The sequence below is a fragment of the Bos javanicus genome, chromosome 18 (assembly GCF_032452875.1).
Source record: "Bos javanicus breed banteng chromosome 18, ARS-OSU_banteng_1.0, whole genome shotgun sequence".
Classification (NCBI taxonomy): domain Eukaryota; kingdom Metazoa; phylum Chordata; class Mammalia; order Artiodactyla; family Bovidae; genus Bos; species Bos javanicus.
Window position 1 is genome coordinate 57,647,233 of NC_083885.1, and position 14,000 is coordinate 57,661,232.

Below are 14,000 nucleotides of genomic sequence, written 5' to 3' on the forward strand. Positions count from 1 at the left end.
GAAGGTGCTATTGTAATTAACCCTTCAAAATCCCATGGGGTGGGTTTTGTAGCTTTAAAATGGCAACACATGCCACACTTCTTCTATTAAGAAATAGGGTCTATGCCCCGTTTCCTTGGATCTGGGTGGGCTCTGGGACTGTTGGACCAAGAAGGGGTGCAGCACAAGTGGCCCTGTGCGTTTCTGTATCTAGGCCTTGAGAGACTGGCACTGTCCACTCTCTGTACTGTGGGGCACTCCCTCTTGGGAGCCAGCCGCCGTGCTGAGAGGAAGCTCAATCACCCCCATAGAGAGGTATGGTGGCCCCTGGCCAACAGCCAGCTCAAGTCAACAGCCCCAGCCAGCTTGCCAGGCATGTGACTGGGGCATCTAGGAGTTCCCATTAGAGCCACCCAAACAAATGCTGCGTGAAGAGGCAAGCTGTCCCTGCTAAACACTGCCCAAACTTCAGATTTATGAGCAAAGTAATTGTAGGTTTACACCACCAAGTTTTAGAGAGGTTTGCTATGCTGTGATGGGTTTCCCTGGTGTCTCAGTGGCAAAGAATCCACCTGCAATGCAGGAAACTTGGGTTCAATCCCTGGGTCGAGATCCCCTGGAGGAGGGCATGGCAACCCACGCTAGTATTCTTGCCTGGGAAATCCCATGGACAGAGGAGCCTGGTGGGCTACAGTCCATGGGGTTGCAAAGAGTCAGACAATACTGAAGCGACTTAGCACGCACCTTATACCATAACAAACAAGCAGAAAACAGGTATCATTACTGACTCCACTTGATGGAGGAAGAAGCCCAGGCTCAGAGAATAGGAGTCTGCCAAAGGTCCTCCCAGAGCCAGGGACTGGCCAGGCTGGGAGCTGAACCTGGGTTAACCAGGCCCTTAACCACTGTACCAAGCTCTTCCTGTTTCGATCCTCCACATGAAGAAACTGAACATCAGAGACAGGAAGTAACTCACTCAAGATCTCACAACTGGTAAGTATGAGAGTGAGGCTCTAAAATCACTGTCTCTGACTCCAGGGCCCAGCTCTTCATACCCACCCTAGGTTTGGATTGTCTGTTGCTTGTCTGACTGCCCAACCAGGACCACAGCTTCCGGCATCATTCCCTCTTGTGTCCCAAGTCTCAGCAAAGGCCGGGCACCCATGTCTGTCCCTCCTTCAACACCGAAGGTCCTCATAGGCAGGGACCTGACATGACTCACTTGGGTCCCCAGTGTCACCCAGCACAGGACCTGGTACATGGGAGACTTGAGTAAATGTTCGTTGAATGAATCAAAGAATGGATTCCCGGGGAATGAGTTAATGGAGACAGACGTCGGAAGAGTCATGGCTTTATTGCTGGGTTTCAGGGAAGGGGCTCAGATGCGCCCAATCTCCTTCAGTTTGGCCACCAGGTCCTCTGTGGTCTCCACCTTGACACCGGCTGTGCGCTGGGGCGGGTCTTCCACGCTAATCACGGAGAGCTTGGAGGTCAGGTCCACGCCCAGGTCCCCTGCCTTAATCACCTCGATCTTCTTCTTCTTGGCTTTCTGCGCTCGGGAGGCCACGATTTCACAGGGCTGCCCCAGCCCCTGCCCACCCTCTTGCAGCCCCTTTCCATGCGAGCCACACCTGAAGAACCACTCCCATTGGCTGAACCCTTTTGGATCTGCCCACTGGCAGGGTACATGTGACCTCTTACAGGGCAACACTTGGTGTGGACAATTCCTGCTGGCTGGGGTGCCCTGGGGAGCCCTCCTATTGTGGAAGCCCCCCTTTAGTTAACCACCGTGGGAAGTCGTTCACTGGCTGGAAAGGGCTGGAAAAGTCATCCTCTGGCAATAATAACTCAATGGACCTTTGGCCAAGATGACCAATTGTACTCTCCTTGTTGGGATGACTCAGTGAACCTCCCTGTTACATGAAATGACCTACTAAACACTCCCTATTGGCTGGGATGACACATTAAAATTCTATTGGCTGAGATGACTCACTGAACCTTCCCTAGTGGCTGGGATGACACACTGATACCTTCCTATTGGCTGAGATAACTCACTGAACTCACCCATTGGCTATGATGACTCAATGAACTTTCCTTGTTGGATAAATGACAAACTGAATGCTCCTTATGACTTGAAATGACATGCTAAATTCTCCTGTTTGGCTGAGAAAACACAATGAACTCTCCCTATTGGCTGAGACGGTTCACTGAACGTACCCTATTGGCTGAGATGGCCCATGATGTTCTCCAAATTGTCTGAGACAACACACTAAACCCTCCCTATTGGCTGAGATGATACACTGAACTCTTCCTGTTGGCTGAGATGACAGAATGAACCCATGCTAGAATCTAGATGAACAGTGATTTCACCATGTTTGCCAAGAGACCCCATGAACTCTTCCTAGTTAGGCCTAGATGGCCTAAATGATTCTTTCCTGTTGGTAATGATTACCAGCGGAGCCCTCCCTGATGAACCAAGATGATCTAATTGGCTAAGATTACACAATCAACTTTTCCCATATGTTGGAATGACGGGTAACCCTTCCTATTGGCCAGTGAAGCCTTTCTGTTGGCTGAGGTGACCAGAAAACCTGCCCCATTCACCAAAACAGTACCCTCTCCCGGAACTCTCACTATTGGCAGAAATGATTCAGTGAACCCTCTGTCTAAGGGCAGGAATCCCTTAGAAGAAATGGAGTAGCCATCATGGTCAACAAAGAAATGCAGTACTTGGATGCAATCTCAAAAATGACAGAATGATCTCTGTTCATTTCCAAGGCAAACCATTCAATATCACAGTAATCTAAGTCTATGCCCCAACCAGTAACGCTGAAGAAGCTGAAGTTGAATGGTTCTATGAAGACCTACAAGACCTTTTAGAACTAACACCCAAAAAAGATGTCCTTTTCATTATAGGGGACTGGAATGCAAAAGTAGGAAGTCAAGAAACACCTGGAGTTTCAAACTCCAAACTTCAAACAGGCAAATTTGGCCTTGGAATACGGAATGAAGCAGGGCAAAGGCTAATAGAGTTTTGCCAAGAGAACACACTGGTCACAGCAAACACCATCTTCCAAAAACACAAGAGAAGACTCTACACATGGACATCACCAGATGGTCAATACTGAAATCAGATTGATTATATTCTTTGCAGCCAAAGATGGAGAAGCTCTATACAGTTAGCAAAAACAAGACTGGGAGCTGACTGTGGCTCAGATCATGAATTCCTTATTGCCAAATTCAGACTTAAATTGAAGAAAGTAGGGAAAACCACTAGACCATTCAGGTATGACCTAAATCAAATCCCTTATGATTATACAGTGGAAGTGAGAAATAGATTTAAGGGCCTAGATCTGATAGATAGAGTGCCTGATGAACTATGGAATGAGGTTTGTAACATTGTACAGGAGACAGGGATCAAGACCATCCCCGTGGAAAAGAAATGCAAAAAAGAAAAATGGCTGTCTGGGGAGGCCTTGCAAATGGCTGTGAAAAGAAGAGAAGCGAAAAGCAAAGGAGCAAAGTAAAGATATAAGCATCTGAATGCAGAGTTCCAAAGAATAGCAAGAAGAGATAAGAAAGCCTTCCTCAGGGATCAATGCAAAGAAATAGAGGAAAACAACAGAATGGGAAAGACTAGAGATCTCTTCAAGAAAATTAGAGATACCAAGGGAACATTTCATGGAAAGATGGGCTCGATAAAGGACAGAAATGGTATGAACCTAACGGAAGCAGAAGATATTAAGAAGAGGTGGCAAGAATACACAGAACTGTACAAAAAAGATCTTCATGACCCAGATAATCACGATGGTGTGATCACTTACCTAGAGCCAGACATCCTGGAATGTGAAGTCAAGTAGGCCTTAGAAAGCATCACTACGAACAAAGCTAGTGGAGGTGATGGAATTCCAGTTGAGCTATTTCAAATCCTGGAAGATGATGCTGTGAAAGGGCTGCACTCAATATGCCAGCAAATTTGGAAAACTCAGCAGTGGCCACAGGACTGGAAAAGGTCAGTTTTCATTCCAATCCCAAAGAAAGGCAATGCCAAAGAATGCTCAAGCTACCGCACAATTGCACTCATCTCACACGCTAGTAAAGTAATGCTCAAAATTCTCCAAGCCAGGCTCCAGCAATACGTGAACCGTGAACTTCCAGATGTTCAAGCTGGTTTTAGAAAAGGCAGAGGAACCAGAGATCAAATTGCCAACATCCGCTGGATCATGGAAAAAGCAAGAGAGTTCCAGAAAAACATCTACTTTTGCTTTATTGACAAGGCCAAAGCCTTTGACTGTGTGGATCACAATAAACTGTGGAAAATTCTGAAAGAGATGGGAATACCAGACCACCTGAACTGCCTCTTGAGAAACCTGTATACAGGTCAGGAAGCAACAGTTAGAACTGGACATGGAACAACAGATTGGTTCCAAATCAGGAAAGGAGTGTCTCAAGGCTGTATATTGTCACCCTGCTTATTTAACTTCTATGCAGAGTACATCATGAGAAACGCTGGGCTGGAAGAAGCACAAGCTGGAATCAAGATTGCAGAGACATTACTTTGCCAACAAAGGTCCGTCTACTCAAGGCTATGGTTTTTTCAGTGGTCATGTATGTATGTGAGAGTTGGACTGTGAAGAAAGCTGAGAGCCGAAGAATTGATGCTTTTGAACTGTGGTGTTGGAGAAGACTCTTGAGAGTCCCTTGGACTGCAAGGAGATCCAACCAGTCCATTCTAAAGGAGATCAGTCCTCGGTGTTCTTTGGAAGGAATGATGCTAAAGCTGAAACTCCAGTACTTTGGCCACCTCATGTGAAGAGTTGACTCACTGGAAAAGACTCTGATGCTGGGAGGGATTGGGGGCAGGAGGAAGAGGGGACAACAGAGGATGAGATGGCTGGATGGCATCACCGACTGGATGGACATGAGTTTGAGTGAACTCTGGGAGTTGGTGATGGAGAGGGAGGCCTGGCGTGCTGCAATTCATGGGGTCGCAAAGAGTCGGACACAACTGAGCAACTGAACTGAACTGAACTGAACCCTCTGTCAGCCAGACTCACCAGGTGGCCCCTTCCTTTGGAGACATCCCTTGGGTCTGCTCTCCTCCCACCTGACCACCAGTAAGGCATTGGGGCCTGCAGCACCCGCCCCTTCCCAGCCCCTCAGTGGCCCCTCTGCCAAGTACTCACCATGATATTGGGCAACGTTGCATAGCGGGGCTCATTGAGCCGCAGGTCAGCGGTCACCACAGCAGGCAGCTTCAGGCGCAGAGTCTCCAGGCCCCCATCAATCTCCCGTTCCACTTTGATCTTGTCCCCTTCCAGTGTCACCTGGGAGGCGAATGTGCCCTGGGGAGGGACAGCATGGGGGGACACAGGGGAGATTAACTAAGGAAGTCCCAGAGGGATCTCAAAAATCCAGGGGAGGGTGTCTTTCTTGGGACTCAGGGTATATAGTTCCTAATATCCTAAACCTACCCACTGGATCTCCCTTTCTTAATGATAATGAACACGTGTTGAGTATGGGACACTGTTCCAAGTGATTGAAATGTACCAAGTCACCATATCCTCCTAGGAACTCTATGAGGGAAGTGCTATTATCCCACTTTACAGATGAGGAAAACTGAGGCAGAGAGAGGCTCAAAAAGATGTCCAGGCTGGTTCAAGGCTCGTGTCATGGCTCATTTACCCATCTTTCTGTCCCCAAGAGCTCCTTTGAGGCCTCTTGACAACAGAACCTCAAGTGTACCTGGATCCTCAAAACATCGTCTGGGGCCCCACCTTCTTCATATAGTGCCCACCCTCTGGCCCAAGGCTCTTGGGTCCTTCAGTCCTGAATCAGCATTTCCAGATGTGACCTACACCCTCTGTCTAAGCAATCTGTTCTCTCTATTGTGTCACTTATTCACTGGACACATCTTTCAGGTCTCACCCAGAATGCCCCATGAGCCTGCTCTTGGATATACACTGTGAACACATATGATAAGGTTCCAGCTTTGGGGCATTTATCCCGCAGTGAAGACTGCCAATAACCAAGTAAATGCACAGTGGCCACTGGCCACAGGTGGCTTCCGAGCCCGTGAAATGTGGTTAGTTCCACTGAGGTGTGGATGGAATTTTTCATTTTATTTCGTTAATTTAGATTTTAAAACCAATAAGCAAGATCCATTATCATAACTGTGGGGATGATTTCACGGGTGTGTAATATATGTGTAACACGTATCAAAGTTCACTTAACTATACACTTTATGTATGTGCAGGATATTTGATGGTTATTTAAGCCTGTTTGGAACAACTTGGGCGTGTGAATCTACTTTTTCAACAATGAGTTTTAGGAATCTAAATATTTCTGATAGAAACTGAGCATCTGAATTGAAATACTCTGTAAAAATAAAATACACATTGGATTTCAAAAACCTCATACCAAAAACCAAAAGAATGTAAAATAGCCCAATATTTTTTCTCTGTGACATGTTAAAATAATATCTTTGATATATTATGTGAACTAAAATAAGATTGAAATAAATTTGGCCTTTTTTACTTTTTGAAAGTGGCTGTGAAAAATTTTAAATGACTCCTGTCATTTGCATTTCAGTTAGGCAGGAATGGGGCTCATGGGGTTGGAGAGGGGACGTATTTCATAGACTGTGGGCAAGGTAGGCCTCTCTGAAGAGGTGAAACCTGAGGAGAAACCTGGAGGTAAGTGAAAAGCCTTGAGGTGATCTGAGAGAACCCTGTTCCAGGCTGAGGGAATAGCAGGTGCAAAGGCCCTGGGGCAGGGCTGAGCTGGGTGTGGCTGAGGGGCAGCAGGATGGGGAAGGGGCATGTGAAGGCCCAGAGGAGGCCTGGAGTCTTGCATATGCGACCCCACTTCTGCCCACTGGAGCAGGCGTCCAGCTTCACACCTGCCTCCCTCCAGAAGGGCAGAGATTGGGTGGCTGTGTTCTGAGCACCCAGGCCTGGCCTTCAGCAGATGGTCCCCACTCTGGCCTCACCTGTGGCCAGTCCAGAAATCCAGCTGTCATCTGCCCTGTTTGGTTACAATCATCATCGATGGCCTGAGTGGAGAAGAGAGAAGATTGTACAATGATGGGGTTTCTCAGGTACCATTTGGGCTTTTGTTCTAGAAAGGAGGCTGGCAAACGTTTCTATAACAGGCCAGGTAAAAAATAAAAACACTCTTACGATCACTCAGCTTTGCTCCTATAGAGGACAAGCAGGCATAGACAACAGGTGTCTACATAAACAAATGTGGTAGCATTTCAGTAAAACTTTATTTATAAAATCAGTGGTGGCCATGGACCAATTTGCCGACTCCTGGTCCACAATGCTCCCGTCCCCTCACTTAGGCCCCGAGAGAGGCAGTCACTTTTTGAGGAGCACATGAGGGGCCCTGGTATGTCTTTGCCCCTTCTCTAATATTCCAGCGATGTCACTCTAGGCATACCCATTCTGGTCACACAGAGCAACCACATGGATGGCATCTGGGCCAGTGGGAACGCTTTATCTCTGACCCCAGTGATTAATTCAAGGATGGGCACGTGGCTCCAGCTGGACCAATGAAGAGTCAGCTCTGAAAGTTTTGCTGGAGTCCTTGTGATAGAGGTTCCTGTCTTTCTGCTGGGGCTCTCAGGCTGCTGGGATGTGAGCCTGGAGCTACAGAGAGTAAAGCCAACACAGAGTTACCGACGGTATAGCATGTGAGTCAAGCTGTGCCTGAAGCTTCCTTACATGAACTAATAAATTTGCTTTTTGGCTTCAGCCAGTTTGTATCATGATTCTGCCACCTACCTGCTTTCCCAGCAGCACCAGGTCCACCTTCTCCTTCTCTGCCAGCTTGGCCAGGACCCGAGCCACCTGCAGGGGACCCAGGTGATTCGCTTCTGCAGCAGGCACCTCCACGTGGATGCCCCGGTCTGCACCCATGGCCAGAGCGGTGCGGATTGTCTCCTGCCGGGCAAAGAAGGGGCTTGACTTGGCTTCTAGCCTGAGGGAGACCCAGGAGCACAGGCCCCCAGCCCCTCCTCCCTCAGACCCGGGGGTCCAGCCCCCGGCCCCTCCTCCCTCTGACGCAGGATGTGGGGCCCCAGCCCCTCCGCAGGCCCAGAGCACCTGGCACTGGGCAGGCCCACAGCTGACGGCAATGATTTCCTTCACCAACTTCTTCTCCTTGAGTCGCACGGCCTCCTCCACGGCGATCTCACAGAAGGGGTTCATGGAATGCTTCACGCCATCCGTGACCACACCCGTCTTGTCGGGCTTCACCCGGATCTGCTCAGCCAGGAGGAGAAGGGGCAAAGTCAGCAGGTAAGGAGGCAGGGGCTGAGACACCAAGCTCTACCCAGGCTGGACGGGGACCTCGTGTGTGTGTGCTAAGTCGCTTCGGTCTTGTCCAACTCTTTTCGACCCTATGGCCTGTAGCCCGCCAGGCTCCTTTGTCCGTGGGATTCTCCAGGCAAGAATACTGGAGGGGGCTGCCGTTTCCTTCTCCAGGGGATCTTCCCAATCCAGGGATTGAACCTGTGTCTCCTGCTTGGCAGGCGGATTCTTTACCCTGAGCCACCAGCGAAGGCCCCGAATGGAAGTAACTGTCCCACAGTCACATGGTCAGTCGGCAGTGCCCTGGGCCCCAAGCACTCTAGTCTCCTTCGGTACCACCTGACAATCCTAGAGGAGGAGTCAGGGAGCTATAAGACAGGATGAGGGGGGCCCCGCCCAGTCTGATGTTGGAGGCTATCAGAGGAGGATTCCCTGAGGCAGTGGCAGTTAAGCTGAACCTGAAAGGGAACTGGCATTGAGGAGGTAAAGTGTGTGGGAAAGTGTCAGGGGTGGGGGGAGCAAGTGCAAAGGCCCTGGGGTTTGAGGAGTCCCAGGGGGCTGGTGCGGCCAGGGGAACGCAGTGTGCTGTTGCAGAGGCTGGCAAGGCCTGGACTGGCGTGATCCTCAAGATGCCCACATCCTAACCCTTGGAAACTGTGACTGTCGCCTGCATGGTGACTGTAGCCTACGTAGTAAAAAGGACTTATGCAAAAGTGCTTACATTCAGGATTCTGAGAGAGGTTACCTGAGATGAACCAGGTGGGCCCAAACGAGTCACAACGTTCCTTATAAGTGAAAGAGGGAGGGGAGAGAGTGTCAGGGTCCAAGAGAGAGACTGAAAATGCTACACTGCTGACTGAAGACAGAGGAAGGGGCCACAAGCCAAGGGATGCAGGGGGCCTCCAGGAGCTGGCAAAGCCAAGAGACAGATTCTCTCCTGGAGCCTCTGGAAGGCACACAGCCCTGCTGACACCTTGAAATTAATCCAGTAGACTCACTGCAGACATCTGACCTCCAGAACTGGAAGAGAAGGAATCTGGGTTGTTGGGAGTCACACAAGTTTATGGTAACTAGTTTCAGAAGCAACAGGAAAGTAATACGACTGTCCAGGGCCCAGCAGGTAGAAGGGCCTTGATCCAAAGAACAGCATAAAGAGGTGAGTGCATCCAACTTGAGTTTGCACAAGGTCATTCTGGATCCTTGGTGGAGAAAACTGGAAAAATGGCAAGAGCAGAAGTGGGGACTGCGTGGCTGTCGGTCACTGAAATCTGAAATGACTGCTTTGGACAGCCGTGACAGTGGTGATGGGGAACTGGATGGACTGGAGGTCTTTGGAGGTGAAACTGACGGGGTGCTGGGGTTGGGGAGGGGGAGCGGTGAGAGGGAAGAGTCGAGTGGACTCTTGGGTTTCCAGTGGGTACATTAGCACAGAGAGGGGGACGCTGAATTGGGCTCCAGCCTGAGAGAGAGATGTCCAGAGGAGCTTGGCTTGGGAGCCGACATAACCTGGCTCAGGATCTCCCTCTCTTTTCCTTGAACAGAGCAGATCCAGGGTGACAGCATGGCCCAGCGGGGGACACTGGGATTCTCTCTCTTACTATTTCCCTGCACCGGTTTCTCTGGGCCTGGGGGGTGGGGGAGATGTGGCTGTTCCTCCCATCCACAGGACAGAACTGAGATGGGAGTGTGGGATTTGGGGAGGGGTCTCCCAGTCTGCCTGTGCCTAAGAACTGGTAACATTAAGAGGAGGAGGGGGAGAAAGAGAAAAAGAACAACCCTATCCCAGTTCTGGAAAAGTCATCTTGACACCAACAATAGGGCACAGACTCTAGAACTTACTCAATTAACTTTACAGAAAAAGCCATGGAGCAAACACCATGCACTGAGTCCACGTTTTGTTTTTCTTTTCCTACTAGAACCTCTACAGGGTGGATCACACAGGATTTCCCCAGACATACCCTTGGCTCCATCCCTCACCTCCTTCTGCCTTCCCTGGCCATCTTCCTCAAACTGCAATCCTCTCAACTCTGTCTCATCTTTCTCTGTCTCTTTCCATCACAATGCCCAACCATCTGCCACATGACATATGTCAGAACTGTCTTCTCCCCAGCAAAATGTCAACTCCACGAAGACAGGAATTTATGTGCGTTTTGGTCATGACCATATCCCCTGGGCCTAGCACAGTGCCTGGCACGTGGTGCATGCATTGTAAGTATTTGTCGGATGACTAAATGACAGCCTGCTCACAAGGGCACCTGTCCGCTGATCAGTCACTTACTAAACAGCATGGAAACTAAAACACCAAAGCCCTTTCTTTCATTAAAAACAAACAAACAAAATTCAACATAGGAGCCTCCCCCTTATAAACAGGAAAGTGGCCCCCCTAATCAGTACAAGGCCTCACTGGGGGCAGTCAGCGGAGTCCAAGGGAGCGTCCCAGCCTGTTCCAGCCCTGGCAGGACGCCCAGCCACGGACTCCTGACTCCCAGGGAGAAAGAGATGAGTTCTCTGGTAGCGAGGACCCGTGCCAGCTCATCTCCAGGGAAGACCTTTGAAGCTTGAGTTGTTTCCAGGCTTCAGAAACACAGCTTACTTAAATTACTTAAGTCAGGAAACAATGGTTGGCCTGCAAACTCAGTATGGTCTTTTTTTGAATAAAGATGTTTTTATAAATTGAGGGAGATGATTCAATGAAGCTTCCAGGCTTTCTTTTTAAGGTGCAACAAATTAACCCTCAACAGAAACAGGCAGGGAAAGCCTCCAAGGGCTTTACAAGCCTTAACTCGTTTAACTATCCAAAGAACGCAGGAGGCTGGTTACTGCCACTGCCATCCCCACTTGCTAGATGGGGCAACCAAAGCACAAAGAGGTGGAGCGGGTGACCACGGAAGGCCTCAGAGGCTAGGTGACGCTGAGTTGAGTCTGGACAGAAGTGAGGAAGCGATGCTGGAAACACAGAGTTGGGTCAGGCCTTGCACACGCCATGCCACCCCCCCCCCCCAAAAGCTGCCAATCTGGGAGCAGGGGGTGGACATCTGGGCAAACAGAGGATCTTAATTAATCCAGTGTGGGAAGGGCTGAGACCAAGCCCAAGGGGCTGCGGGAGGGCCCAAGGACACATCAGAGTAGCCTAAGGGATGAGGCGGTGGGGGAGGGGGATTTCCGGGAGGTGGTGATGTCATAGAATCCCTTAGCCCTATTGCAATCCATGAGATGGGAGTCAGGCAGGACAAGGGAGGGATAAGAAGCAGAAGTGGGAGGGTGGAGCTGGAAAGGCACCCAAGCAGAAGGCACAGCAGGGGCAAAGGCACAAGGCAAGCAGCAGTCTGGTCTGTTGGGAAAGTCTGAGCAGCTTGGAGCTGCAGAGGCACCGAGGAGGGGTGATGGAAGGCCAGGGAGCCAGGGCTGGACCACAGAGAGGCCTGAGCACCAGGCTGAGGGACTGGGACTTTGTCCTGCGGGAGCTGGGGAAAAACAGGATGATGGTGGGGGCACAGGGTCAGCCCTGGGTGTAGGAAGCCCCCTCCAACTCCAAGGCTGGGAAGGGATGAACTGGAAGGGAGAGACTGGGGAACTGGGGAGGAGACGACACTGAGGGTTCAGGTAGAAGAGGAGGCCTGAACCGCTGGAGAAGAGGGAGCAGGGCAGAGAGATGGAGAGGGCAGAAGGCACTGGGCTGAGAAATGACAGGCTGCGGAGGTGAAGGAAGCTGGGGTGGTGCTCCAGGTTTGGCCGGGTGCTTAGGGAGCTGGCACTGTTTGAATCACTTTTTTTCTGAACAAGTAACAGTAACAAACACATCCAGGGAGACACCCTGGGGCACTGTGGGAGGGGCAAGCAGCGCCAACACTTCCGGAAAAGGACAGGAATTCATATAAGGAGGAATTCACACTTCCGCATTCGGCATGAACACCAAAGGCCCCCATGTGTCAGGTCCTGTGCTGGGCAATGCTAGGACCGAAGAAAACATTAGTCACTCAGTCGTGTCCGACTCTTTGCAACCGCATGGACTGTAGCCTGCCAGGCTCCTCTGTCCATGGAATTCTCCAGGCAAGAATACTGGAGAGGTAGCCATTCCCTTCTCCAGGGGATCTTCCCAACTCAGGGATCGAAAACGGGTCTCTAGCACTGCAGACAGATTCTTCACCATCTGAGCCACCAGGGAAGCCCAAGCTGAAACCTAGAGCTGAGTCAAATGTGAGCCTGTCCGATTGGTGAGACAGGCATCTCAGGCCAGGTTCTAGGACTAGCACTGAGGAAGGCTATGGGAGCCCAAAGGGACAGTCAGAGGGGAGAGGACACCAGGAGAACTGGGTTGTAGGACCCCAAAACAAGCTTGCCCCCCAACTGTTGGAGGCAACTCCCCTGTCACATGGTGCCAGAGCTGTTATTAGGCCAAATGGCTGTCAGGTAGAAATGAGAGGAGGCCCTGGCTACCTTTTGATCCTGACTGCTGCTGCCCTGACGGGTGATCCAACAACCAACAGAACCTCCAAGGGCCTCAGTGTCCTTACCTGTCCAATGGGATTCATATCTAGATGGTATTGAAAGGACTGAATCAATTCATCTCTGTCAAGAACTAAGAACCCTGTCTAGTGCATAGCAAGGACCCACTTAACATGAGCTGTCAACAATCAATGAGGTTTTCATGTGCGGACAGGCTTCCAGGCCCTGTGTTGGGCAATGCTGGGGACACAGAGGTGTACTCAGGTGTACTGACAGGGGTGGGGAGGTGGGGACAGACATGGACGGACAGTCACTGCCTTCAGTCTGGTTCAAGCCAACTATTGAGACAAAGTGGCTTTTGTCTGAGGGAGTCTGTCTGATTTACCTCTGTCCAGACCAGCTTCCCTGCGGACAAGCCCGGTCCTCAGGGACCCTGCCCTCCACCCCATCTCGTGGAGGCTGTAAGCTATTTCCATCAGCTTGTCAGACTGGCTTTCATCTTTAGCAAACCTTTCTCCTTCCGAGCTAGAGCCTCCTCGCTCTCCCTGGGGCTGGATAGCTTCTGGGTTCCCAGAGGACTTCCATTATAGCACATTGCCTGTGCCCAACAGTCCTTTGAGTGTGCAACGCAGCCGAGTGAGTGAAATCCTGGTTCATGTTCAAAGGCACTAATTGGGGTGAGGAGTCAGCGGGACCTGGCTAGGAATCCCGGCTCAGCCCCTTCTCAGCCGAGTGGCCTCTCTGTGACTCGGTTTCTTCGTGCGTTAGAGGCCACGGCTCTTCCAGCAGGTAAGAAACAGAGACGTTAACTCGGCCCACACGCAGTTCTCAAGACACTGAGTATAGAACTGGCGGAAGGGGGACGGAGTCATGATCCCAGAAAGGCTGGCTTTAAATGAACCAGGACGGGAACCTCAGAACCTCTCCGTTCGGTGATCTCCGCCCTCAGATGTGACTCGGACGTTTGGGAGAGCGGCAGACACGAGAGGTACCAGAAGACCCTTATACGGTGGGCGCTCGTGACCCCGGAAGTACACGACCGCAGGGTTCAGGGAGGAGGGAGAGGAGAGGGGAGCCGGTCACCTTCACTGCGAAGTCGATGACCCTCTTGACAGCCACGAGCGCGCGCAGCTCCGCCATCTTCCTGCCGCGGCGACCCGCCGGGTCCGAACTCACCTTCTGCTTCCCTGACCGCTCGCCCCGCCCCCCTGCCCTCCTCTGCGCCTGCGCCCCGCGCCGCCAGTCAGCCAACCGCTGCGG

At 50.9% G+C, this 14,000-nt stretch overlaps 1 protein-coding gene across 1 annotated transcript; it reads right to left on the reverse strand.

Annotated features, from left to right (window-relative positions):
* Window positions 1-1,314: 1,314 nt before the first annotated feature.
* Window positions 1,315-13,957, reverse strand: ETFB (electron transfer flavoprotein subunit beta). Its single transcript, XM_061389126.1, has 6 exons — window positions 13,824-13,957; window positions 8,088-8,246; window positions 7,767-7,925; window positions 6,971-7,033; window positions 5,166-5,324; window positions 1,315-1,528 (listed from the first exon to the last, which is right to left on the reverse strand). The coding sequence occupies exons 1-6, from the start codon at window positions 13,878-13,880 to the stop codon at window positions 1,358-1,360; spliced, it is 768 nt and encodes a 255-aa protein (XP_061245110.1). The 5' UTR covers window positions 13,881-13,957; the 3' UTR covers window positions 1,315-1,357.
* Window positions 13,958-14,000: the final 43 nt, after the last annotated feature.